Below are 27,171 nucleotides of genomic sequence, written 5' to 3' on the forward strand. Positions count from 1 at the left end.
CTGGTTTTCCTTTCATTTGTTTTGATCAGGGATACTCTATTGATCAATTTGATAACGAAATCTAATGAAATGTCACCATGTTTCTACAATATTAGCATGTAATTCTGTGCTCTTATCACCAGATATGACTCAGTGACATCTTTATGGAAGAATTAATAATTTGTATTTGGCCAGTGATCTTCCAAAATTATCATCTTATGCCATTGTTTCTCAAGAATGGATTTTAAGAGGTTTTTACTGAGTGGACTCAACCAAAAATGCCTTCAGAGGAAAGGTCTATGATTGGTTTCCTAATAGGTGATTATACAGCTGTGGATAGGAGGCTGAAACCACCTGCACCCTTCCTGCATTCTAGCAATAACATTGCTAGAATTTGGGTCAGGGCATTTTCCTGACTCATAGTAACATCCTTTCCCATCCTCATTTGTTCTGGGAATTCCATCTTTATTTGAAGAGTGAGGAAGGGGCTCTCCAGATGTGCACAAAGACATACCAGCAGGAGGACCTGCTGAGCCTGGTGCCAGCACTCAGTCCCTTGGAGCTCATAGGCTCATGTTGTGTTTGACCAGTGAACCTCAATGGGATTAAGATTTCCAGTGAATTTTCCTAAACCTCTCAGGTGTCTGAATGTGAAGAACTTCTGTGAACTGACTGCAAGTTATTTTCTTCCTACTCCCATGCTGACATCTGACACCATTTTAAAAGCCAGGAGCCAGAGTTTGCATTTTCTGAGTGAGCTCAGTTGTATCCCTGGTTTACAAGAGGGGCTGGGATATCTCTTCAAGACCTCTGTGGAAAAACAGTTCCGTTCTATTGTCGCTTCTTCCTTGTGGCTGTTTATCCAGTTGTTCTGCTGTGGTCTGGCCACCAAGCATGCTAATGCCATTAATGGAAATGGATGAGAGAACTTCATTTGTTCCAGAGAGTTTTCCAGGAGAGGGCAGCCATAGTTAATTCTGGGTCAGCTCATGCAGCACAGTGTGAATTTCGATTTCTGGCAGCGTTTGTCTGCGGCGCTCTGTTCCCAGCGCGGGTTTTGTGCTTAGTTCTCTTCATTTGTTCTTTTGTTTGGATTTCAAGTGAGTAAAAGATGGACTTTTTCACAAATTAATGCTGGAAAAGACAACCCACATAATAGAGTGGTTAACTCCCAGCGCTGTGTACTTGCTGAAATCACAAATGCTCTTGGGAACAGTTTCCATTCTATGTCACTCTTTGATTTATGTACTTTCCAAGCAACTCATGAGCTTCTCTCCACTCTCTTACTTCCAAGATATTTTTGGAAAAGCATAGCCTAAACTGTTGCTTGAGACCTGAAAAATTCTGGAAAAAACTTCCCTGGCACTGAAAACTTCTACTTCTTTTGTTTAGAAAGGATCAGGACGAAATTATCCTCTTTCCTCTTTGCATGATGAGGATGCATGTACAGCCTCTCCTGGTTTGGATGTGAGGATGATGTTAGCACTGAGGGGCACAATTTGGAGCTGTGCTTATGCAAAAAGCAGCACTGATGTAGATGGCATCAGGAGGCTTTTTTTAGTGCTGCCCTCCCAGGGGCACAACTGTGGCTTGGCTGGCAACCAGGATCCCTGGAAGTACACTCAGGCTTTGTATTAAGACTGCAAGGAAAATTTCCTTTTGATATGATATGGGTAACTTCCCTTCTTAGATCAGTTCAAACCATCAAAAGTTACTTTTCTTTTATCCTCCTTCTTTTTTTTTTTTTTTTTAATTTAAAACCCTCCAACTCTATTTTCCAGCATGGCTAAGTAAAAAAACATTTGCCAGACCCCTAGGTAATGTAAATCCATGGATTTTTATAAAGATTTAAAAATCTGGTCTCAGCAGGTAATAGGGCTTGGGAGGATTTCCTGTTCCTGTTTTGTAGGTTGAAACACAATGCAGTTCTTTACACTTGACATGTAAATTCACAGGACGATACATGACCTAAGACATGGACTAAGGAAGCCATAAAGCCTTCCCATACACTTAATTTTGAAGACTTTCACCATTAGTTTTTCAGCTTTCTCAACTTGCTGTACTTTACAACCTCATTTCACTTACTGGGCATTCTATTACTGTGAATCAAATGTACCCACATAATCTCAAATACCTAAACCATGGAAAGATTGTGCCAGAGAAGCCTTGTCAAAGGATGCAGGGCCCTTTGCCTGATGTGGAGGATGAGAAATTAATAATTTCTCATCTCAGTTTCCATGTCCATGGGTCTCTAGAAGGTGGAGCAGCCACCATAGTGTGTCTGCAGATGAGCTGATAGCTCTGGCTGGCCTGTGCTCAGAGCCTTGGGAAAATAATTCTTAGAAAAGGGACTTAATCAGCTGCCACACTAGGCTGATTTGCACATAATTGTGTCTGTCTTTTAAAAGCCAGAGATAAAAGGACAGAATTTGACACCTGCTCATTGCTCATTTTCCCAGCAGCTCTCCAGGCTGGAGCAGGGTTTGAGTGAGGAAAAAGGTTTTGCCACCCGGGTTGTCAGTGGAAGGAGAAGGGTTTGCAGGAATCTGTGCAGCACTTGACAGATGAAGCCCAAGGCATGGCTCACAGTCTTGGGTATGGAGAGGATTTAATTTTTTACTCTGTCTAGCTGAACTCAGTGTTTCTTTTCTGCTCTTCCCCACAATGTCATATTTGCAGTTTTATTGAAACACAAAGTTTTCATCCTCTGCGCACTCCCTTGTGCTGATATTTGAGGTTTCCTTTCCCTCAAAATGCAGTGATGGGAAAGAAAGGATTTCTAGGCTCTTACATTAAGTCTTTTCTCAGAGAATTCTCCTTTAAACAGCATTATTTTTATTTCAATTTACTTTTCTTTGTGTTTGGGTTTTCTTTTATCCCCTCGACACTCTTCCTGCATGTCCTGTAAATCCTCAGGCTTTACCTTTGGTTTAGTGTAAGAGTTATTTCTGTAAGGAGCTGGTACCTCAAAGAGCCAGCATGGGGATTTTGAAAACTTACAATTAAGATGTTTTTCTCTATCTTCTGGAAGTCACTTTCCCTTCTTAGTTCTTTTTGGCAGCTTATTAGTTCATATCTGCTTAATGAGAACTCCTTACTTCTCTTCCCAGGACAGGTTAACTCCTCCCTAAAATGTCACAGTGTCCCCACATGGACAGTGCTCACTTCCTTGCCCCATCAGATTAGAGAATTGAGATACATGAATAAAGAAATTTTTAAGTTATTTAGGATTAGGTTTGTTGTTTTTTTGGAAGTTTTTTTATTTAATTGTTTTGATTCTCTGGCAGTGTCTTCTTCACATCCCAGGAAAATAGGTCTGTGTACTTCTAGGTGCCATAAAAATTGTTCTGCTAAGCTCTTAGGAACATGAGTGTTGTGGTCCCTAAGAGCTTATAATCTTTGTCCCTGAGTGCTTATAATAAATCCAGCGTTATATCTATATCATCTATGTCTATCTATATCTATATCTATATCTATATCTATATCTATATCTATATCTATATATCTATATCATCTATATCTATATCTATATCTATATCTATATCTATATCTATATCTATATCTATATATCTATATCTATATCTATATCTATATCTATATCTATATCTATATCTATATATCTATATCTATATCTATCTATATCTATATCTATATCTATATCTATATCTATATCTATATCTATATCATCTATATCTATATCTATATCTATATCTATATCTATATCTATATCTATATCTATATCTATCTATATCTATATCATCTATATCATCTATATCATCTATATCTATATCTATAAATATGAATATAGATATATGCACACACATATATATATATGTCTGTGTTGTGTTCTATACAACATGTGTAAAAACATGGTGAGCAGGGAGGAAGAATAGGAAAAATAATATAAGAGAGTAATAACAGAGAAAGAAGTAGTTTTGAACCCAGGTTGTAGCCCACAGGTAGCAGTGAGCACAATTTGCCACCTCTGCAGCAATCACCAGGTTTCTGTGGTTATTATTGACCTCAGCAATGGGTTTCAGCTGGCACAGGAAAAGATGGGTCATTATGTGGGAATTCAGCTTTACTGCTCTGTCTAGAAAGCTGGGAATGAGATCCATGCAAGATGCCTTGTGGACATGGCCAGGTCATGGACCTGTAGGATGATATTTGGTGCAAGGGCTTCAGGGGAATAGAAAGTTTGGAGGTGTCAAAAGCAGAGATGAGGTGACTTTAATTTTTAAGGCGTGTAATCCAGTTAGATCTCAGAGGAGGGCTTGGCAGTGCAGGCAGAGCAAAAAGGTCAGTTTTGGAGAAGTTTTCTGGAAAGTGGTATCAGAATTTAATCACAGGCTGGAGGTGTGAGTCATGAGAGGATATCAAGTCAAAGTGAAAGCTGAGATTGGCAGGAAGGAGTCTGATTTTATTTCTGAAATTAAGACAGGTATGGGGAGGAAAGGACTTCATGAAAAATGCAGGAGCTAGGTTTTGAGCATGTTCAGTTTTAGAAGTAGTAAATTATTAACAGAAATATCTCTGAGAAAGGCCAAAAGTAGTTTGGTTTGATGACTCTAGGCTTAAAGATTTCTTGTTTTCTGTAAGCTTGATTGTTATTTGAGTGTTCATAACCAATCTAGCAAGGAAAAATATGGATTTGTGTCACAGAGGACGACTGGAAACTTCCATCTACACATATCTATTGCTGCAGTTCTTTTGTGCATTCAAATTGGATTTTGAGACAGGTCATGATATAGAAGCAGGATGCAATCAGAATAAAGAAGTCACAGTAGGGTTTGAGAGTTTCCAGTTTGAATCTGCCTGGAGTATTGTCTCATGCCTTAATGCAAAAGTGGACTAATCACACACAGGGAAAATGGGAAAAAATTAACACAGTCCATTGGCAAGTGGAACAACTAAGAGCTATAAGACTGAAATAAGCTGTGGCTGAAATTCAAAGAAACTCTATGAAGAATATGTTGATTTTAGTGAGCACCCCTGCTTCTGAGCACCCCCAGTGTGTGGATACTGGGCACAGGTAGTCTGGCTATGTCTGATATCCTCATTTAGCTCAGCTCATTGCATTTCAGCCATGGCTGGGCTAAAGGAGGCCTGTGAGGCTCAGAGCCCTACTGCTCATGTTTACACAGCCTCTGAAATGTGGTAAATCATCTACCTGCCTGTTAATAGGGGGTTAAACATTATCTGGGACCAGGCTGTGCCTGATCTACGAGGACACAACAATTCTCTGGACATCTCATGCAGAGTCTCGTGGTTGTTTTTATGGCAAGCATGGAAAATGAGTCACAGAGTCACAGTTTTCTTCAAATAATCAGTATAACTTTCTTTTCTTTTTTTTTTTTTTAATTTTTTTTTCCTTACCTAAAGTATCTTGCACCGATGTCTCTGAATATCTGAGCATGGAGATACTGCTGTCTCATCTCTCTTCTCACCTGTGTTTGAGTTCCTTCTGCTTCAGACAATACCTCACAGATCTCTTCCTACAGGCCTCAAAAAAGATAATTATGCTACACTACTATAGGATTAGTTTAACCAACAACTTTAAAAAAAAATAACTCCCTGTTAGGTGTTACCTCTGTAAGAATCCATAGCAGCACTGTGTGCTTGTTGAATGGGTAATGCAGAAAATGCTGTTTCCATTTGAAATGGTAGAAAAGCCAGAAAAAAAAAATCCAGTTCCATTTTGCCAGATTCCATGAGATTTTGGGTGAGAAAGGTGTGTGACTGAGATCACATATTTGACTTTGCATGCACAGAACTGAGTACAGGAGCCTAGTTTTGTGTGTCTGCTGTTAAACAGGCATTACTTCTCTAGTGAGCAGTTGTAGTTCATTGCCATCTCCATAGCAAATGTGCCCCAATCACCGCCCTTATCACTGATTTCCAGAGCAGGTAACACTCCCTGGAGGTCTGCAGTCCATCCAGTGTGTAGACTAACCCTGCTTTGAGGTTGAGACATGCTCCCAAAACAGCACAAAGTGCCACAGGCTCCTTTTTTACCATTAACTTTTGCAGCCACAAGTCAGAAACTCTGACAAAGTTGGCATGAGGCTTTTCAAAATCTCTTCTACAGAGGGAGGGGTTTGTCCAACATCCATCACTGCAGAATGGCAGGAAAAAAGGAAAAAACCTAAAGTCTCATTAAGCAACCAGTGAAGAAAGAGGTGATTTGCTTTCAGTAAACTGTTGGTTAAGTCACATCATGGTGTGATTTTTAGGTTTGTCCTGTGCAGAGCCAGAAGTTGAACTCAATGATCCTTGTATGTTCCCTTCTGATTCATGGTATTTATTCTGTGATTCAGTTCAGTTCCTGCACAAAGCTGCCAATATACAAAAACCTGTGGTACATGATACATTCTAACATGTTTTAGTTTTGTTTAAATGTATTATAGGGATCTTTCCCTTCTCCTTTTTTTTCCCCATGGGGCTGGATAAAAATGCTCTGAAAGTAGTCATGGCACAGACAAGCTGTAGAAATGAAATTTTCAATAACTTAAAATAACATGCAAATCCCAGGCTTGTGAATTTTCAAACACAAGACACTCTGTATGCCAGCCTGACCTCCTGGCTGTGGGGCAGATAATAAAAAGAAATTTTGTTAAACCTGCTTGTGATAAAAAAGGGTTGGCCCACATTCATAAACGAGACTATTTAAACAAGCTGGGGCAATGTCATGGAATATTTTAAAATAAGTCAAAAGGAGCTCAAGGATCTCAAGCTTACTGAAAAACACAGAGCTTTGAGTATCTTAAAATTTTAGGGATCTGCCTTTGTGCATTTAGATTAGGACTGGACACAAGCAGTATAAACTCTGAAGTGATTTTCACTTGATAGCAAATTGGGCAAAGCACCAAATCACAGGTTATCTTGGCTGCCAGAGGATGAGACAAGCAGGTGCCATCCATGTGCCAGCAGTTTCTTAAGGAAGGAGAAATGTCTGTCATAAAAGGCATGTGTGAAATAAAATAACTCCCACCAAAACCAGGGAGGTTAAACTGAACTGACACATTTCTGAGATAAATCTGTGGTTAATGTGCTTTCAGGTTTTAAGATCCCAAGCAGAGGCTGGAGGCAGTCAAACCCCAGAGTCATGTTCATGCTTCCCTCCTCAGCCAGCGTGACCCTGTTATTGGGAGTTAATGGAAGAAGGTTGTACAACATTTAGATGTTCATAGCCAAGATCAAGTAGTGCTAAAACTGGTCACATGTCTTGGAGTTTAAAATTGGACAGATTGGGAGGAAGAAATCTCACTCAGGGCAAATGACAAGGTTGAGGAATCCTTTTGCAAGCGAGTCCCACGGGATGCTGCAGCATCCTCAGCCTGCTGCCATCACAGAGTTAAGAACAGACACAAACTGGGAACAATTTGGCAGGAACGATAATGGGACCAGTTGGGATCTGTTATCAGCATACTGGGCACTGCAAAAGAGTGATTAAATAGGAAGACACAGACAATTATCAAAGACTAATTGCTTATTGTTGCTAGAGCTATATTTTAAATGTGTTTTTCTTTTTAATTGGTTTTGGAGCGAATCAAGTGTCCTTAATTTAATTCTAAAATGTTTAGGAATGGGAAGTCTGCCAGGAACAGGGCAGCTCAGAGGTCTTGTGAAAGCAATTGCCTCTTTCCCCAGCCTATATTCATGTCCAGTTATCCCATCCTCTGCCAACATTCCTGTTTTCTGGTTCATGCCCTGATGTTGGCTGAAGGTCTCTGGCTTGTTGGGACTTGCAGGAAGCTGCAATGGTTTGTTCATATCCTTTCCTGTATTTTTCATTCATCACTGTCCAAGGGCCTTGACCCAAAGAGGAGCTGAACTCTTCAGGTCCACTGGGGGTTTGGAGCAGCAGGCTCTGAGTATAAGGGCAGTTTTCAGGACAGGACTAGCAGTGGTTGACAAGGTGAGATATCTGTGTAGTTTGAACCTGCTACAACACAAACATCTGTATACCTCTGTGCTTTGGTACTACTGACTGCAGGGAAATTCAGCAGGGGCTGAATTTGCCTCACTATTGTGTCACAATAACATTTAATGAATGTGAGTATGTTATTCCAAATTAAGATATTCAGGTGCAAGGAGCAGGTCCAAATCACAGACAGAAGGTTTAATGCAAGTAGCCAGGAAGGTCTTGTGTTATTAAATAACCATTCAGCATTTTCCTGATAGATGTGACAGGGAACACAGTTCTTATATTCATAGAAATATCTTTTGTGTGGATGTATTCAGCTCTGAAAGTGCTGCAGGATGTCATCATGGACAAATGAATGTAACCAAACCTGCCTCTCTGTGTGCAAATAATTTACAGGAACATTTTGGAAAATGAAAGGAAGCTGGTCTACATTAGGGAGAACAAGTGCAAAGAGGGGAAACAAACAGTGTTTAGGTTCATTCTTTAGAGGAGACACAGGAAAATCCAGGGATCCTGTTGTCTCCATAGAATGCCACATGTCACCTGTTCCTGCCCCAAAAACCAGGCTGATAAATCTGTTCCTGACTTGACACAGAGCGTGAGGGGAGGGATGGGAAACTTGCCTGTGTGGACACAGGCAGGATCTGCTCTGTACAGAGAGTTTGCCTGTAGTACAGATTCTTTTCCTACTTTCTGATCTTTTCTTGCACCTATACAAAATGTGAGATCAGAAATGGAGAGAATTGATTAAACCTATTTCCAAATAAATGATTTCAAAAATAATTCCCTTTTCATTGTTAAGTTCCTTGCAAAGTTCTGAACAAATACTCTTGCAGAAATGGTTAAGGGGAAAAAAAAAGAAATATAGAGAAGTTGTTCCAGACACCATGGCTGGCCCTTTTTGTGCTCTTTTAAGGCAATTGAAAGGAAAGCTGGCATGGGCAAACATTTTAATCAGCATTTTGGATATTTTGAACACAAAGAACTGAATCATTCCATGAGACCTTCATTGCAGCAACTCTAGCATGGGCTCTGGGTCTTTGGCTTTCCTCCATCAACGTACCTGATGGAGATTATCCAGAGATATCAGTGATGCTGCTACTCCTCTCCCCTCCCCAGGCCATGGCTCTCCTGGTCCACAGACCAAGATGAGTAAAATTAGTATTTGTAATTAACAATTGCAGTGGTTGATTGACAGAGTAGCCTAACTACAACAGCAAAGCTAGGCAAGGCTTGCTTTTCTGGTTTAACTCTCTTTTACCTTTATCTGTGAGAGGTATTTGCTCATCTGGGCATCTCATGCCTTGGGTTTTGTTGGCTGAGTTTTGTTTGTGCAAAGCCATTCCTCTGTGAGGGATTTGCTCAAAGTCCTGGGCCAAGTTCCCAGCTGCAGGGAATGGCAGAGGCCAGTTTGTGTGCACCAGCTGGGGATTCAACACCCAGTTTACAGGCAAATATCCAATGGAAATATCCCTGTAAAGATGAGCAAAACCACCTTACCCTTCTCTGCAGCCTGTTCTTTAAAATCAGCTCAAAAATGAGTGGGGAGAGAAAACATTGTTGGAATATGCATTTCCAATGGGATTAAATGTATTTGTATGTGGCTTTTCAAAATTAGACTTTGACAGTGGCAAAGAGGGACTTGGGTGTCAAAATGCAATGACTCAGGACTCTTAATATACAGGGGGACCAATCAGTTGTGATTTCTTGCAAGCTAAAGTGGCAAGAACAACTTTCTATGTGTTAATATGAGCAGAGTAAATAGCACAAAATTAATGCTATTAATGTTAATAATGTTTGGTATTCATTTCCAAGTGGCTTCTTTGGGTGATGTGGACAGAAGTGCACCTGGCAGGTGATGGTAAATTATGTTCTTCTTGTGGAGTAGTCATTGTCTTCCTGTTTGTAACATTCATTCCCTTTTCTTGAGAGGTCTGAGGTCCTGAAAGAAAGACATTAGAACAATACCAATGTATTATTTTCACATAATGGTCTCTCACAGACTTCCTGTGGTGTCAATAAGCATCACCCATCAGCTGGGCCATGAAGTAGTTTTTTCCATCTTAAAGATTAATTCATGGAGATCCTGAAAGGCTTGGCAAAGGCTGTCAGTGGAAAAGCAAGGCTTTCCAATCACCCTTCTCAGTGGTTGTAGCAGCCTCATCCTCTCCCTTCCAAAATGTGTAGGACAGCATTTTCTCCCTTGATACAATAATCACTCAGGGAGGGTCCTAGAGGGAAAAGAGAATGGCCCCGTGCCTGTTCATTAATGTCTGTCCCTTTTTCATGGCTGTCAGGCATTGCAGGGTAATTTTGGCAGCCAAGGATGCCAACAGAGTGGGCATTGTAGGTAAATGAACAGGAAAAGGGGTGGGGAGGACAGCATTCTGTTGGCTTATTGCATTATTTAAAAAATGATTTAACTTTTAATTAGAAGGAGGTTGGGAGATTGCTAGGTCTTTATGGGTTTTTTTTTTCCTTCTGTCATCCACATTTTCTGCTGCCACTTTTAAAACGCAATTTATTTATGCAGTTGGAATTAAACTTGGTCCTTCTAATTTTCTGAAGGGCTGTTTCTCTTGTATCTGAATCTTTGTAGGATGGAGATACAGCCACGACTGGTTTCTGTGCTAGTGACTGCATCTTGTGATTCAGAGCTCCTGTACTCTGAAGCCAGTAATGATTCACTCTCACAGCAGTGGTGTGAGCAGTCTCAGCTTTTCTGTGCCATCTGTGAGAGTGAGCTGAATCTGCAGAAACGGGACCCTGTGCACATGGCTTTTCCTCTGCTCATGGATGAAAATATTAAAGCAAATCCGTATGGTCCGTGAGATGTTTCTGTGTCAGGAAGGGAGTAAAGCTGCCTGGCAAGCCAAGCTGTTCTCTCTGATGGAAGGGGCTGTTTTTAAACACTCCTTTCCATAGTATTTTGCACGCCAGCCATGTGTGCTTTCTCATCTGACATCTCATTGAGGTCCTTGGCTCCCTGCAGGAGGGAAGTGTGTTCTGGGAAGGGAGGAGATTATCTCTCAATATGAACACAAACACGTGTGCACACACACACTCTCTCTTAAATCCATCTAAAATTGAATTTTGTTTTTTTTTTAGGAATGCGAAAAAAAAAAAAAAATTAATCTGGTTGAGCCAGACTTAATTGCTTCCCTTTTGTTTGGATTTTCTATTTCTCATGAAGATATTAGAAAGAAATGCTCTGTGCTATTAATAGATAGAAAGGTAAAGATAGAGGGCAAAGGGTTCATTTACAATTCCTACAGCAGACCATTGAAGCTAAAAGGCAACTGATGAGCAGCTTGAAAATATAGATTCATCCACTAAGCTTAGGGAGTATTTCCAAAGGTTTGTGCTGGTCTGGGGATCTAACCTTTTGTGCAGCTATAAAACCCACTGAATGGAGGAAGCAGAAAACAAGTGGGTTTTTAAATTTTTTTAGGTTTTTTTAGTTAATGAAAAGAGTCACCTTGCAGGGAGAAACTTGAAAACATGATCTGATATAAAATAGTGAATTGATATTAATGCACTGCTTTTGAAGGAAGCAACTGGACTTCAGCTCTGTGCCAGGAGACTGGGAAGCATAAAGGTTATCCACAGACACACATTTTGTGTTTGAGGAACTCAAGTCAGTTAATCCCTGATAATGGGATACCATTATAGCCACTACTTCCCCTCCATGATCTTGGAGGTGCAAGAAGCAAATTGATCATGTTGGGCAGGACAGCCCATGGCATTAGAGTGTGCTGTTGCAAAAGAAATCCAATGCCAAAAAAGGTTTTCTAGCCCTTGCCCAAAATGCAGAGGTGATTATCACTTCCTTTCAGAGAACCACAGAGATGGGCAGGGACCTCTGGCAATCATGTGGTCCTATCCCTGTTCAAGCAGGGCCACCTAAAGTCACTTGCCATGGGCCATGTCCAGATGGCTTTTGAGTATCTCCAGGGATGGAGACTCCACAACCTCCCTGGGCAACCTGTGCCAGCTCTGGGTCACCTTCAGAGCAAAATTATTTCCTGATGGTCAGAGGGAAGCTCCTGTGTTTCAGTGTGTGCACATTGCTTCTGATCCTGGCACTGAATCAGAGCCTGGCTCTGTCCTCTTTGCACCCTCCCTCCAGTGTTCACTGCTGAGATCCCCTGGAGTCCTCCCCAGCCTGAGCAGTCCCAGTTCTCACATCCTGTCCTCATGGGAGAGATGCTCCAGTCCCTTAATCCTCCTCATGACACTGGGTTGGAGTCTCTCCAGTGTGTCCATGTCTCTCTTGTAATGAGGAGCCCAGAACTGGATACAGCACTCCAGTGCTCCTCAACAGTGCTCTAATTGTCAAAAATAAAATAAATGAAAGGAGATTTAGAACAGGGGCTGTTCCAACTGGGACTCAACACTGGTTTTGGATGGCTTCAGCTTGAACACTGAAGGGTGTTTTTGTGTTCTTTTTGCCAAACCTCTTCTACCTGATGCTGCTGCATTTGGGCAGCTTTGGTCAAGGAGGGGCTTTCATCTGGGTATCTCAGCTTTGCTGGGCTGACCTATGGAATTTCTGTTCCTTTCTGAACTCTTTTCTTCTTTGGCAAAGCTTTAGTTTATTTTGTTATCCAGTGGCTGCTTTGAGGCTTGCTCAGTTTGCCAGGCTAAAGAGCATCACAAGAACATGCATCATTTTGTATCTTTTGTCTGAGGCAACAAAACAAAACTGAGTTTAAAAAAATCACTTTGGTGTAATTTTTTTTTTTTTTCGTGTGAAAACTCCTGAAGCATAAAAATAGTGTCTTTCTTTGAAGAGGAGATATTACTAATGTAAATCCAATGCAGAGGAATAATATGATGTGTGTCAAAAGGCAAGCAACCGAGGAGGAGCTGGAGTGATGGAAATGCCTCGTGGGCATATGAGATTGTGGGGATAGGTATTCACACAAAGGAAGCTTTCTTACATGTGCCCAGGGCTTTCTCTTATCTCTGGACATGAACCCATAGTGAAATAGAAATGTTCCTCTGTTAATAGTGCATTGGAGATAACCCTCCTCTGAAAAATACAGTAATACTGCACAACTGGGAACCCTTTCAGAGCAGGGAATTGGACTGGCAATTTCATAGTGTGTTGGTAATGAAACATTTTGGTTCTGTATAAGCAAATGGGCAAGGTTAATGGACACATTACTCTGGCTGTCATTGTCCCAGCAGTAACCAATTTAGAGGCTTTATATTTTCTGCTGTCCCAGTAAGGGAAAGAAAAGTAGAAAATTAAAAATAGAAATCCCAGAGTGATTTAAAGTGCAAAGAGTGCACAAGCTTATATTGTACTCCAGTATAATTTTAAAATCCCTCTTTTCCTTATAATCTGGATTTTAATATATGTATTACATTGCAAATTCTGCCAATGTCTGTCCTGCTCCAAAAGCTCACATCCATGCAGGATTTATTCTGGCTGTACCACATGAACATGGGCCTCCAGCCCTGGATCTCTCTAGCTGCTGTTTGTATTGATGGCTCCTGTTTGTATTTCCCTTCATCTCATGCTGTTAATTTGCAGAACCATGAGAATGGTCTGTGGCTTTGGCCTTCAAGCGAGGAGGTTAAAAAAAAATCTTCTGGTACCTGTGTATGGATCATAATTGAGTTTTTTTCATAATTCTTTCAACAGCTGTGGAGAGATATCAGGCCCACATGAGCTGGTTCTTCTCAGTGAGTGCCCTGCACAGCAGCACAGCGTTGGGTTTTCACTCCCAAAATTAACTGCCTCACTCTTCTGGTTTCATTAAGGTTACTTTTTCCTTGTTGAGTCTCCTGTCAGGATTAATGCAGCTTCTGAAGCAGGTGTCCAGCTGATGAGGACTCCTTTCCTTTGCAGACATCCTGGTTGATGGCAAGGTGTGCGACTGCGACGCGGTGGTGACGTGCCAGGTGGGGGACCCTGTGCCCCTGCAGGTGAGGCTGACCAACAGGAGCAGGCACAGCGTGGGACCCTTTGCTCTGACCATGATGCCCTACCAGGACTACCAGAACGGGGTGCACAACTATGACCTGCAGGATGCCATCACCTTTGTGGGCTCCAACACCTTCCACATCGACACCGTGAGTTGTTCTACCACAAGTGTCAGGATCTTGAATAACATTTTGCATTTTGAAAGGGGCTTCATTGTTCTATTGGGCATTTTAAAGCAGATTACTTTTTGGAAGCCCCATGATTATGGCAGCTACTGCTACTGCTGTGTTCATCTGCAGTGGTTTCTCTGCAATGGTTTAAGACTGCAATTTCCTACCGTGTAAACCAGTGGTAAATTATCAGGGGCAGCAACTTCTGGTCACTGCAGATGTGGCTGAATGTGAATGGGTAACCCTAGATTGAATGTTCAATACCAGATTGCCAGTCCCTTGAGCCACCCAGCACAGCCTGCAGTAATAGATTTTAAATAACTTTTCTTTTCTTCTTTAGTCCATAAGAAACATTCCCCAGGCTGAGCTGAGGAACTCAGCAAATCAGTTTTAGTCAGGTCCTGAGGAAACACAACAGACTGCAAGAAGAAAATGCTAAACATTAATGGCCAATCTGATGAGCTGGTTCATTTCCTGGATGCTTAGCATACTGTTATAAAACCATAAAGAAATGCTTAAAATGATACAAAAAAAAAAAAAAAAAAAAAAAAAAAAAAAAAAAAAAAAAGCCCCTTTTTAAAACAATTGAGATTATGATTTTTCTCTCAATTTCTCTAGAAAATTCAAGCCTGGGAGCTTTTTGCTTCTAAGGCAAGACACTGAAAATACAGATAACCCTACTCTCTCCCACATCCTTCCCTCCCAAAAATACAGCAAACTACCTGGACTGAAATTTTGCAGGCAATGCTGCAGAGTGGAATGAGCAGCATTTCTGGTAACTCATGAAATAAACACGAAGAAGGGGGTGGGTGTTTGGGATGGTGCTTAGGACCTTTGTTTAGGTCAGCTCTTCAGATTGGTAATAAAATGTACCTGTCAAAATTAAATATATAAGTGAACCTCAGTTAAAAAGAAATTAAAGGTTAACCACAGAGATAGTCACCATGCATATTTCTCAATTACACGTCACAGAAGACAATATTTCTAAAAGCTAATGAGCATGAAATATACCATCAACTTGAATTTTAATGGGGGCTAACTGCATTCTTATAGCTGAATAATTTAAATATGTCAACAGAAATCATCCAGGGATGGCATTCTTTGACTTTGTTTCTGACAATGTGGAGTTTTTAATCAGAGTGGTGGTGTTTGGATGCCCAGCTGCCAAAGGGCCTGACCCTCCAGGCTAATGAGGGAAAAGGGAGATGTCAGTGTGATGTATTCTTAGCCTCTGATTGAGTCTCCTACGGGGCAGAAAGTCAGGAGGTCACATCTCTGGTGCCTGCCCAGGCAGCCTTCTCATATGTTACAGTCCCTGCTTTTGCCCCATTGCTCAGGATTTTGACATTTCTCCTGTAAACACAATCCCCAAGAAGTTAAAAATAGAATTGTTTTCTGCTGCTTGTCCTCCTTTCCATACAAAAAGGTGAAATGAACAAAATGTCGACTCTTGGAGACCAGTGTTACATTTCACAGTGTGTGGAGCTGACACTACTCAGGCTGCTAGGGAAAGTGCTTGGTCATGGTTCTCTGGGGCATAGAGCCCTGATTGTGCAAGAAAATCCTTCACATCTTCCAGAGCCCTTTCTTCCCTCATAATAACTAATTCAGAAATAGAAAGTAGATTTCAGAAAGTTCCACCTGTTTGTGGGGGACGAGGGGAAAGCCCTGGTTTGTGCATTTGGTGCTTCAGGGAAGAGCCACCATGCTCAGAATTGTGTTTCTGCCCCGAGTTTGGCCAAAAGTCAGACAGACACTGGTTGAAAAACAAAGATGCTCATGGCTGGGTGAGATGAAAGACAGCCAGAGTTTCTCTATTTTATAAACAAAACTCGAGATACTGGACAAGATTGCCTGCTGGTTTTCAACTCAGTGCTGCTGTGTGCAAGCTGTTAAAAATGTCCCCATCATTTTTTTAACCTGAGGTCATGGGCACTGGACTGTTTTCCTTGTTTAGTGGAGGTGGCTTGAGGTGCTGCCCTTTCCCAGCTGCTTGAGAAAGATGCTCCCCTCTCCCCCAGCAGGCCCATCACTGCAAGCACTTGTTTTGTGCAAAGTTGTCCAGTTTAGCAAAAACTGCATTGGTCAGCAGTTTAAGTTAATTGGGCTGACTTCACACTGACACTGGCACAGGGATGCTGACATGATTTATTGCAGGGCTGAGCTGGGTGGGAGGAAGGATGGAGAATCAGGTCTGGTTTGGTACCACTGGTGCATGGTCAAGAACAAGTGGGAGCATCAGGTATTAGAGCAAGGGCAGATACTCCTCACACCCTGAAAATTCACCCTGTTGTCACATAGAAACTTCATTATTGGTACAAAAAATCCCCAACAGATCCCTCTGCCTTCATAAATGTTAGTTTCATATTAAATCTCATGCTCAAAAATTCACCATTATTTTTGATTCCAGACTAAAAAGTCTCCAAGCAGTTTCTGCTGCTACCTGGAAGTCACACAATTTTGTATTTCCCTTTCTTGTGGCTTGAAGTCCTAGTTAGAAGATTTATCTTGGAAGTAATGTAATGATGCTTATTCACCTCTTTGTGCTTTTACCTCAATTCGATGCAGCAGCCTGGGTTTGTGTCACAAAGTCTCTTCTGGGATGTTCTACTTCAAAAAGCAAACTCTTTTCTGGAATATTTTGAAGGATATTGAGTTATTTCCATGCATTTTAAATTAAGTAAAATCTGTATTTTTAAGCACAACTTCAAATTTGGCTAACCTTACTTTTTTCTGTAAAAAAAAAAAGTGACTTTCTCCATTATGACTTAAATATTTGGCCTTTTTTGTTCAGTGTGTGATTTTGAAACACAAGTTAACATGATGGAATCTACCCATTAAAATACAGTGGGTTGATTTATTTTTTTAATCTTGCTTTACAATATAAGTTTTATCTTCTGCCCTATTACTATTTTTTTCCTTCTTACCAATGTTTTTTGTTGAAGACTTAGTTAATCACACAGAGTTGCTTTTTGCCAAATTATAACCAAAAATACTGTCTTCTGTGGAGAATCCTGTAACTCCCAGCAATTCATCCTCTCTTATTGTCCCTGCTTGTGCCATTACTTATTCTCAAGCAGGATTTTTTCCTGGGTGTGTTATCAGACACAGGCTCAAGCAATTGGTAGTGGGAGATGAGGAGAAATTCATTAGTAGATGGTCATTTTGAATCAGCTCAGAAGCCATGGTGAACATTTGCTCACTTCTGGCAGGTCCTCTGTGGCCCATCTGGAACAAATTATTTTTCTTGGCACTGTTTTATTCACACTGTAAACTCTTTGGGGCAGCGAGCAGTAGCTGGCACCAGCCCTAATCTCCAACTGAGCTCCCTAAGTACTACAGCAGTATAAATAAGTAGTAATTAGTTCTAAGCAATCACAGTCCCACATGGTAGCCTAAATCAGGGAAGAATTAGGATGGAGCTAGAAACTTAATTTTTCTTCTATCTTGGTGGAACAAAGGAGTAATGTGGACTTTTTTCCTTGATTTTCAATCATTATTTTCTGAGGTACAAGCTGCTCATCTTTGTTTCCGTGAATGGTGGAATAAATAATATAAATATTAATAAAACCTGTTTTGACTCTGCCCTGACTTAGGAATGTCAGCATCCTGATCAATGATTCAGACACACACAGGCACATATCTGGCAGTGGCACTATGTCGTGGTTTGGAGGACAGGTGTCTGCCAATAAAGGCAGAAGCTTCTCTTTGAAATGGAGAATGTAAACCTCCTCCCTCCAAATTATTATAATTTTGAAATTAAGGGGCTCTCAGGCAAAGATATGGGAATTAGGAATAACAGTTCTTTACTAGAAAATTGAAATAGAAATACAGTATTACAAAGAACAATCCCAAAACACTGACAGAGTCAGTCAGAATACCACCTGACACCCTGTCAGTCAGTCAGTCAGGATGTTGGCAGCAGTCCCATTCAATGGTGGCTGCATCCTCCTGCAGTGGCAGATGTGGTTCAGCTGGAGCAGTGCTCCTGTAGAAGGTGCAGTTTTCCTCTGAAGGTTCAGGGATGATATGGAAAGGTCCATTTTCTCCTCTGGAATCCAGTGGGAAGAAGGTATCTTTCTGTCCAAAATCTCAGTTTTTATCTGGGTAGGAAAGGCTTGGCTCCTCCCCTGGCTGGAGCATCTCCCAGTGGGATGATGTAATTTTATCAGTCACACAGTGGGACCCAATGGCCCAGCAGCAGATGATATCTTCCTGGAGGGAGGATGGGCTGTGGAAAAGATAAAAAAGATTGCCCCAGCTGATTTAAAGATGGCCCATTAGCAGATAATATGTGCCATGGAGATAAGGATCACTGCCCCACCCAGCTTCAACAGATGGTGACAGAATTCACATTTCTGGCCACATCCTGCCAGAGCTGTGTGCTGCTGGACTGAAGGACAGCACGGGTTTGCTCTGGGTCAGACACGAGCCCTGCTCCTCTTGCTTTAGCTGGGTCATGCCCTGCAGCCATGGGCTGGTGTCTCCTGCTGCAGAGGTGCCACCTGAACCAGCCACTCTGAGTGCCTGAGCAAGTCAGAGCTTGTGGAGTTTAGGGAACATTTTGCCTCATTCTGCATTTGATCAGGTGAATCCTTGCTTTGAGCAGCTGGCTTAGATGTGGACATCCACTTCACAGACATTTGGGGGGATTCAGTTCCAGACTGAGGACCTGAATGAGGGGGTGTCACCAGGGGTGCTGGCCCACTAAGCTGCCATGAGTCAGTGGAAGTGTGGTCTGCAGCAGGAACGGGCTGGGATTCAGTTGCCTAAATGTAGATGTTTGCCATCATACAGGTGCTGTGGGTATCCTGCCAGCCACCAGGTGCTGCCAGAAATCCTGTAAGACATCCTGGGCATCTTCCCAGTGCCTTGGGTCATCCCATTACCTGTGTTTAGGCAGCTCTGTGCTGGCTCTGCATGCTGCCCAGGGAGACCATTCTGTGCTTGCTCCACTGTCTGCAGTGACTAGGTGTCCTCCTTTTGTAGTAGGAGCTTGGGTGCCTTGGGCTCCTAAATGTAGGTTTAACCTCAAAATCAGTCCTGTGCCTGGTGCAGCAGCTGGGCTGGGTGTGACCCTCTACTGGCCTGACTGCTGCAGCTGAATGTCTGATCTTTTGGGAATGTTTGTAGGCAGCCCCACTGGAGATGCAGCCTTACTTTCCAAAGTTGGTTTTGAAGGAAACATCTTGTAACTTCTGCAGAGCCACCTGCACTTAGGCAAGGCAAAGGTTTCAAGCTTGTTTTGCTTCCCTGTTTCTGCTCCAAACCACAGGTGTTGTTACAGGGGTGGTGGTAGAACAGATGTGGGTAGAGCCCAAGCCATGAATGTGATGTGTGGTGTAGGTGCTGATGAGCCTGATGCCACCTTGCTGCTTGCCCAGGGCTCTGAGCTGTTACAGATATTCCTTTGTGATGGAACAAGATTGGGAAAAATGGACCAGGAGCCTGAGAAAGCTGAGGGTCCTGAGGAGGCTTCATTTGCTGTTTGCCTGCACCCACTGCTGGCCCTGCTGCCTCTGCCCTCCTCTGGGTGAAAGTCCAATCAGCCCCAGTGAGGCAGCAGTCAGGCAGGCAGCCCTGGGAGAAGGGGAGGAGGCAAAAGGGGACATGGCTTGATGTAATTCTGCATGTCCAGACGCTGTGCCAGAGGCAAGAACCTGCACCCAGCCAGGAGGGGAGATGCCAGGGACGGGGTCAGGGGAGCAGCTGTGGCTCTCTGATCACTGAGGTGGATGACATGGTGCTGATACAGTTTGCTGTAGGTCAGCAGAAGTGCTCAGCACCAGAAGCAAAGGGAGCCTGAGCTCTCCAGCTCTGAGGTTGTGGCTTCTTGTGCAGGAGCAATTTGGAGTCACAGAAGCACAGAATGGTTTGGGTGGGAAGGGAACTTAAAACTCATCTCATTCCAACCCCTCTGCCATGGGAGGGACACCTTCCTTATCCCACATTGCTCCAAGCCCCAACCAGCCTCTCCTTGAACACCTCCAGGGATGGGGCATTCAACCTGTGCCAGGGCTTCACCACCCTCACAGTAAAGAATTTTTTCCATATAAGTATCCTAATTTTTCCCTCTTTCAGTTTGATCCCCATACTCTTTGTCCTGGCACTGCAGATCCTGATGGAGAGTCTTTTTCAGCTTCTCTGTAGCTCCTTCAAGTACTAGAACGTGCTGTGAAGTCTTCACTCAATCTTCTCTTCTCCAGGCTGAACAACCCCAACTTTCTCAGCTTGTCTTCATAGAAAAGCTGTTCCAATACCTTTAGCAGCTTCATGGCCCCTCTCTGGACTTCTTCCCATTTAGGGAGGTCCAACAAAGCAGACTGATAGCCCTGGGGACTATACAGGATGCACAGCTATATGCCTTTCCTGGCTAAAGAATCCAGCAGTGAAAGTCCAAAAAAAATCCAAAAAACAAAAAACAAAAAACAAAACAAAACAAAACAAAACAAACAAAAAAAAACAAAAACAAAAAACAAAAACAAAACAAAACAAAAAAACTAGAACAGGAAAAAATTGAAACATCTTATTCCCTTAACTTCTGGAAGCTACAGAGATTCTGTCTCATGGAAGATGGTGGCTGGAAGTTTTCAGCTCTGGAATATTCTTGAGTTCCCTGCACCCCTGAAATCTTCTGTTGATCATTTGCCTTGCCCCTCTTCCCCACTGTGGCCTTCCCATCACCCTGTTCTGGTCTTCCCAAGCAATGTCAAGTTGTCCTTCAGCAAAGGGTGTCCATGAGCACTTTCCCAGTTCACACCCTGTTGTTCATGTCCCAATTTACCATATGTTGAATTTTTTTTAGTGGGGAACAGCCCTGATCACCTGTCTTGGAGCCTCAGCCTTTATTAGAACTTTTCTGCTGGATTGAAGCTGTCTTTTCACAATTTTTGGAAAAATTCCATCCAGTGGAATGGCTTTGTGTTGATTTGGTGTTTTGCATTTGCTGTAACTTTAACTCAGTTCTAGGCATCCTGAAACTGGATTTAACATCTTGTGGAAGCAGATACTAATTCAAACATTATCACATGCTGAACAGTGGTGGGAGTGTTAAAGTTAGAAATTACTGAAGTGTCTTGCTGAAATGATGGACTGAGATATATTATCTGTTGTGAAGATATGGACTGTAGATGGATTTGTGATGAAGGAAGATACATAAATGTGGAAACAGTGTGAACTCTGTATATTTAATTTGGACAAGTAAAACAGGATTGGTACTGTTTCTGGGAAGTTTCTTGCTAAACTTTGTTATTTCAATGATTGTGACCCAAGTTCTTGGTTAGAATTTGCAGTCAGATTGTGTCTCAGTAATAAGTGAGAATGAACTGAGTTATTGCTAAGCTGTTAAATGGTGTTTAACCATGTGTTTAACATTAATTCAGAGACATGATTTAGAACTTTAATAGAGATGTTGGTAAATGCAGTCTAAGGAGAGATTTAGGGGACCTCTACCTTAAACAAATTATGTTTTGGAATCAGTGACTCCTAAAGGCTCATATTCTGTTTTGAGTTTACTGCATGAGTGAATAACAGGATTATTTTTTTAATGTAGCAGTTTTACTAGAATGGGGACGAGGTGTTTACTCCTTTTTTGTATGAAAGCATTATTAAGATGTTTATCTGGAGTACTCTGAGAACTTTGAAGTAGCTAATGAATTGCATACTGCAATTAATTTGCATTGTTGATGGTTGATGGTTTATTTGTACTGTTTTTTCTTTCTCTTCACCAGGTAAAGCCAGCCAAAGACTCTGTGTACTTTGGAGCACTTCTCTTCCTCTACACAGGTGATTTCTACCTGAATATCAAATTCCACGAGGACAACTGCAGCAGGGAGCTGCCTCTGTCCTGGCTCTGCCTTCCCAGTGTGCACATCCGTGCTACAGAGCCCGTGGCCCCAGCCAGGCTGTGAATGCCCTGAGTGCTCCTGATTAACCCAGCACAGCAATGCCTGGCACATCCCCTGCCTGACCCCTGGACACAGCCTCTGCTTTGGAGGAACAGCTGAACACTTTCTGAATTGGCTGATAGTCATTTAGGCAGCTGCTTTGGCTAATTTCAGAGGGAGAGAGAGAGAGATTATAACTATTCTGAAGTTTTCCTCTGTTTCCAGACAGGCTTTGAAACTATATGCATTATACTTCAATACACTCCATTGATATCAGTGATTTGAAAGATTCTTCAGGGCTGAATTTTGCTGTGTGTTTGAAGGTCTTAAATCCTATTTGAATAATCCTGTTTGATCATTTTTCACTAAGATTTGTGTATGTGTATGAAATTCCTCCTGGTTTATGCTGGACCCATGGCATGTTCCCTTGGGGTATAGATCTCTGTTAGATTTGTTCACTGGCTTGCTCTTGCTCATTTGTTTGCTGAGAATTTGGTGTCTTTGGTAGTAAATGGCAGTAATGGTGCTTTTTAGTGTGCTACTGAAAGTAAGAATAGCCTCCAGTTATTCTCTCCCTCCCCTGAGCCCAGTGCCACTTGCTCCTGGTAAAGTCACTGCCTTTAGTTTGGCAGATCTATGAACTAGAAAGGAGAGAGGGTGAGGAAGAGCAAAAGAGTTTTGTCCTTGGGAGAAAAAATAAGCCTTGCCTGTGAATTTAGGCTTTCACAGTTCTGTTTTGCATAGTCATAGTCACTTGAAATATTTGCAGACTCTTAAAGATCCACCAGAATTAATCAGATGATCATTAATATAACTTTTTGTGAGTTTTTGCAAACTCTTCTCATCAGATTTTCCATACTAATATATTGCCTTTAAATGTGTCTGGTTTTTTCCTCTTTTTTTTTTTTTTTCCTGTTTTCTTTAAAGTTTGGGTTTTTTTTAAGTTTAATTATTAGGCAATTAAGGCCATGGAATTCCTGAGTGTGAGAGTAGTTGTTGAATGTACTGATAATTTAGCCTGTTTTTCAGAATAATGTTTTTGTATAGTGAGACATGTTTTTACCCCATGTAAAGCAGGGAGATGTCTTAGCTGTATGATTAATACATTATTTCATGGAGCATATGTTTAAAACCTTTCTCAGTCTTTGCTTAAATACAGAGTTAAATTTGGTGGTAGTATGCTTTGGGGGTGGATACACCAAGATGTGGCAGGGACACTCCAGTTAGCTCTACATGATTTAAATCTACATGCACAACCTCTTTGCAGATTCCTTGTTTCTTTAGAATTCATGCAAACATGGGCCCCCACTGAATGCCTGGCCTGACCCTCCCTGCTCAGTTCTGGCTCTCTGCATCATGCCAGGGGTATTTTAGATGTGGCTGGTCTTTTCCATAGGAAAGACAGTGCTCAAAACTCCATTTATTGCATGTTTGCAGATGATTGTTCATCCTAAATATATTCCTAACCTGAGGGAGCTATGGCTGCAGCATGGTAGCTGTATTTCCAGTGTATGCAGGGGATTATCTCTAAAAACCTGTGTTGTGGCAATGCTGTCAGTGTTTGTGCTTGAGCTGTGGCTCTGTACTCAGCCTTGAAGGTGGAAGCTTTCAGTCTTGACCTAATGAAAATCTGAGCCCTGGTGAAGATTTGTTTGCAATGATTCACTGCTCTGTCAGGTGCAGTAACAAGACTTAGCCTTAGACTGGCTCTGGGCTTGAGACAGCCCTGGAAGGAGGGTCCAACAGCTGAGCTGGGACTGTTCTCCTGTGCTGGTGGAGCTTGGCTGACCAGGCTGTGCCAGATGAGGCTGAATTCTCTATCCCTGGATAGGCAGTGCACACAAAAATAAGATCCAAGGAGAGCAGGAACTAAAGCAGTACATCTTCTCTGTAAAAGCTTGGTTTTGACATGAATGTCTGTACTATGTTGCACAACACCCTTGCAGCAAAGTCCAAATTGGGTTTTTATTCAGTGTTCCCAGAAGAAAATCTGCACATTCTAGGGATACAGCTAAGGCTTTATAAGGAGCACACTGCATTTGAAATAAAATTATTGTAAAGTAGTTGCAGTCAAGATCCTTCAATTTACCCAGCTAAGGGACTATTCTCTAATTAATTTTTGACAGTGTTGTCTGAAAAGAGAGGGTCTTGTTCTGTGGAGCCTGTCCTGGGATGTAACATTCCTGTGCTTCTACTGATGAAGGATCCTGATGTACAGCCCACTGATGCTGTTGGATGGGAACAGATTTTATTACAACAAAAGCAGGCTGCATATTTTCTAGGTATCCAATATGCCATTATAAATCTGCCATATGTGCACATAAATATAAGTTCTTCTGTGAGCTGACCCTTAAAGGTCTGTTTGTTGTACAGTAAACTACTCTGTCCCTTGTCAACTTGAGTGCTTAGTTGCTTGTGGCATTTATGATATCTTCCCCAATTTTCTCACACTTCTACTTGTCTTGGTGAGAGAGATGAAGCACAAGAATTCTTTCCTTCTGGGGATCATTTTTAACTTGTCCAGAAGGAAGATTTTAAGTGTTAGTGTGATTTGGAGAAGGGTTGAGGGAAAGGTGCTCAATATCACTGGGGTTGCTGTCAGGATTGGTCCTTGTACTGCTTGAAGGAAGGATGATACTTGTCTTATCTGCTTTCCTTTCTTGGTGCTGAAATTTTTTTTTTCTTTCTCTGAAACACCCAGCAATTATTTTGAACATGATGAACTGAACTGTTCATTGTAAATCTGATACAAACCAGTGGTTGCAATAAATTATTCTTGATTTAAATATCCATTGCTGAGAGCAGATGTTGATCCCATATATGAATGCACTGGAGAAGCATAAGTTATGTAACTTTACCTGAATAAATGCTTGTGTCTTGTTATTTACACCTCTGCCAGTCTCTTTAGTCTGTAGTTCTTGGTTGTGTTCTTGTGTGTTTTTGCTGATAATAATGCATATCTCTTGGTTCTGTATTGTGTCTCTGAAAGAATGTGTTGGACCCAGGAACTGAAATTTCAGCTTCACTCACATTTTCTCTTCCTAGATGAGCTCAGAGGTGGTGAAGCCTGTCTGCTCTATGGTGTGGCTCCTGTGTCAGTGCCTATTCACTGTCAGCTGAGGGCAGAGAGCACTCACATGAAAGGCAGCAAGAGGCCAGAAGCTGTGTCCAGGGAGGCTTGGGTTGGATATCAGGAAAAGGTTCTTCCCCCAGAGGGTGGCTGGGTGCTGGAACAGCTCCCCAGGGCAGGGGTCACACCCAGAGCCTGGCAGAGCTCAAGTGTTTGGACAATGCTCTCAGGCACAGAGTGGGACTCTAGGGGAGGTGCTGTGAAGGGGTGGGAGTTGGATTTGCTGATTCCTGTGGATCCCTTCCAGCTTGGCTTAATCTGTGAAATGCCTCAGTGTCCCAATACTGATGCTGAGGGTGGTGAGGCACAGATTGCCCAGAGAAGTGATGGCTGCCCCATCCCTGGGAGCATTCAAGATTGGGTTGGACAGGGCTCTGAAGAGCCTGATCCAGCTGAGGATATCCCTGCTCCTTGCTGGAGGATTGGAATAGATCTGTAAATGTTCCTTGCAGCCCAAAGCATTCCATGATTCTATCACCCTTCCCATCCTTTAAGAAACAGCTCAAAGGCTGGAAGGACCATCCTGGGAGACTAACTGCAAGCACTTAAAAACCATTTGATGCCCAGCCTTGTCTGAGCTCCTTCTGTCAGTCCTGGGGCTCCTGTGCTTGGATTCCCGGCCTAGAAACTCTTAGGGTTTCCTTAGTGAGGGCCAGCTGCACACTCCCTCTGGCTCCCTGCCTGGCTGTGGGTCCCTGGAATGGGGCTGTGCACCCACCCTGCACTACACACCCAGAGCAGTGCTGGCTGCCAGCTCCCTGTGATGGAACCAGGCCTGTGCACTCAGCTCTGTGGGCACAGGGGGATTGGAGCTTTCCTACAGGCAGCTGCTTTACAGAGCTTTGCAAACACTTGTGCTCTTTTCTTAATATAGAAGACACAAAAGATCTGGATAAAATTTTTATGTCAAGTGTTCCATGATAGCTGTTTCCTTCTGGGGTTAGGTCAGGGTTCTTGGGTTGTTCAGCATCTTTTTAGTTCTTAGCTTCTCATCTTGCTCTTGCCTCATCCTTCCCACTGACTCTTCCACTCACTGCACTTTTCTGCTTTTCTTTGGTCCCAACAGAAAGGATCAACTTGCCCCTTTATTTTTTTCCTTCCTCTGCGTCTCTGTTAGAGCTCTCCTAACACTTTGTTCATGTTGGGGAAAAAATTGCTTCAAACCCAAATTCAGCTGCTAGACTGAAGTTTGACTCTCATCTATCCTCTCCTTAAAGCATCTTGAGCTATTTCAGTCGAACAGGATCTTGTCTAGTTTGTTACAATCTGATGTTTCTTGTTGGAAAGATCCTTAAGTCCACTGCATTTAGATGCATCAATTCCCTAACACCAGTGGGACTTTGTGTGTAGGTGATGTGTCACTGCTCCCTTATTGTCCCTGTGTTCCTGATCCAGCAGGATATCCAAGCACGTGCCTAATGTTAAACACATCAACACAAGCACATTAATAGCCCCTCTTTTGACAGATAATTCAGTCACACATCTCCCTGGGAAATCTGCTAACCCTGTGCCCAGATGTGCAATCTTCACCTGAACCTGCAAATTCCTGATGGAGGCCCACATGCCATTGATGGCCATCACCACTGGCACAGGGAGAAGGCATCTCACCAAAACCTGCCTCTGCATCTGTACAAGTCTGGCAGTGCAGAAGATCCTTCCAGGCCAGTGTGTGGCTATAGCAACCACAGAAATGCATCCTGGAGGTGTAAATCAGATGCACAGTCTTGCCAGGGAAGCCACGGTGTCCCCAGCACTGGGCACCAGGCAAAGCAGTGCTCAGCCTGCTTGCAGTTGCTCTTCCAAGTGTTGCTCTCCCAAGGGCTGGTGCCTGCACATCCTCCCAGCCTCCCCATCTTCACAGCCACAGGAAAACTCCTCAGGAGTGCTCAGAAGTCATTGGCATAATGGAAACATGTTAACAGTGAGGCAGCACTGCACCATTTCTGTGATGGAACCTCTGCAGAGAAGAATTTTTTATGGCCCAGTGTTTTCTGATGCTGTGGTTGGAGAAGGGCAATTTCAGCCCCTCTTCAGCTTGAACAAAACAATGTAAACACTGCCAGAGAGAAATCAGGCCAGCTTTTGAAACAGTTTAACAATGAGCATCTTGTTAATGACTGTGAGGATGTCATCAGTAATGTGTG

General features: G+C 42.4%; 1 protein-coding gene across 4 annotated transcripts in view; it reads left to right on the forward strand.

Annotated features, from left to right (window-relative positions):
• The window catches only part of TRAPPC9 (trafficking protein particle complex subunit 9), a 452,018-nt gene extending 427,228 nt beyond the window's left edge, over nucleotides 1-24,790 (forward strand). For all 4 annotated transcript variants that reach the window (XM_056484391.1, XM_056484390.1, XM_056484394.1 and 1 more), the window contains 2 exons: nucleotides 13,767-13,990; nucleotides 21,742-24,790. In XM_056484391.1, coding sequence (XP_056340366.1) covers nucleotides 13,767-13,990; nucleotides 21,742-21,921 — 404 coding nt within the window. In that variant the 3' untranslated portion in view covers nucleotides 21,922-24,790. The remainder of the gene's footprint in view (nucleotides 1-13,766; nucleotides 13,991-21,741) is intronic.
• Nucleotides 24,791-27,171: the final 2,381 nt, after the last annotated feature.

This window comes from Oenanthe melanoleuca, chromosome 2 (assembly GCF_029582105.1).
Source record: "Oenanthe melanoleuca isolate GR-GAL-2019-014 chromosome 2, OMel1.0, whole genome shotgun sequence".
NCBI classification, from domain to species: Eukaryota; Metazoa; Chordata; class Aves; order Passeriformes; family Muscicapidae; genus Oenanthe; species Oenanthe melanoleuca.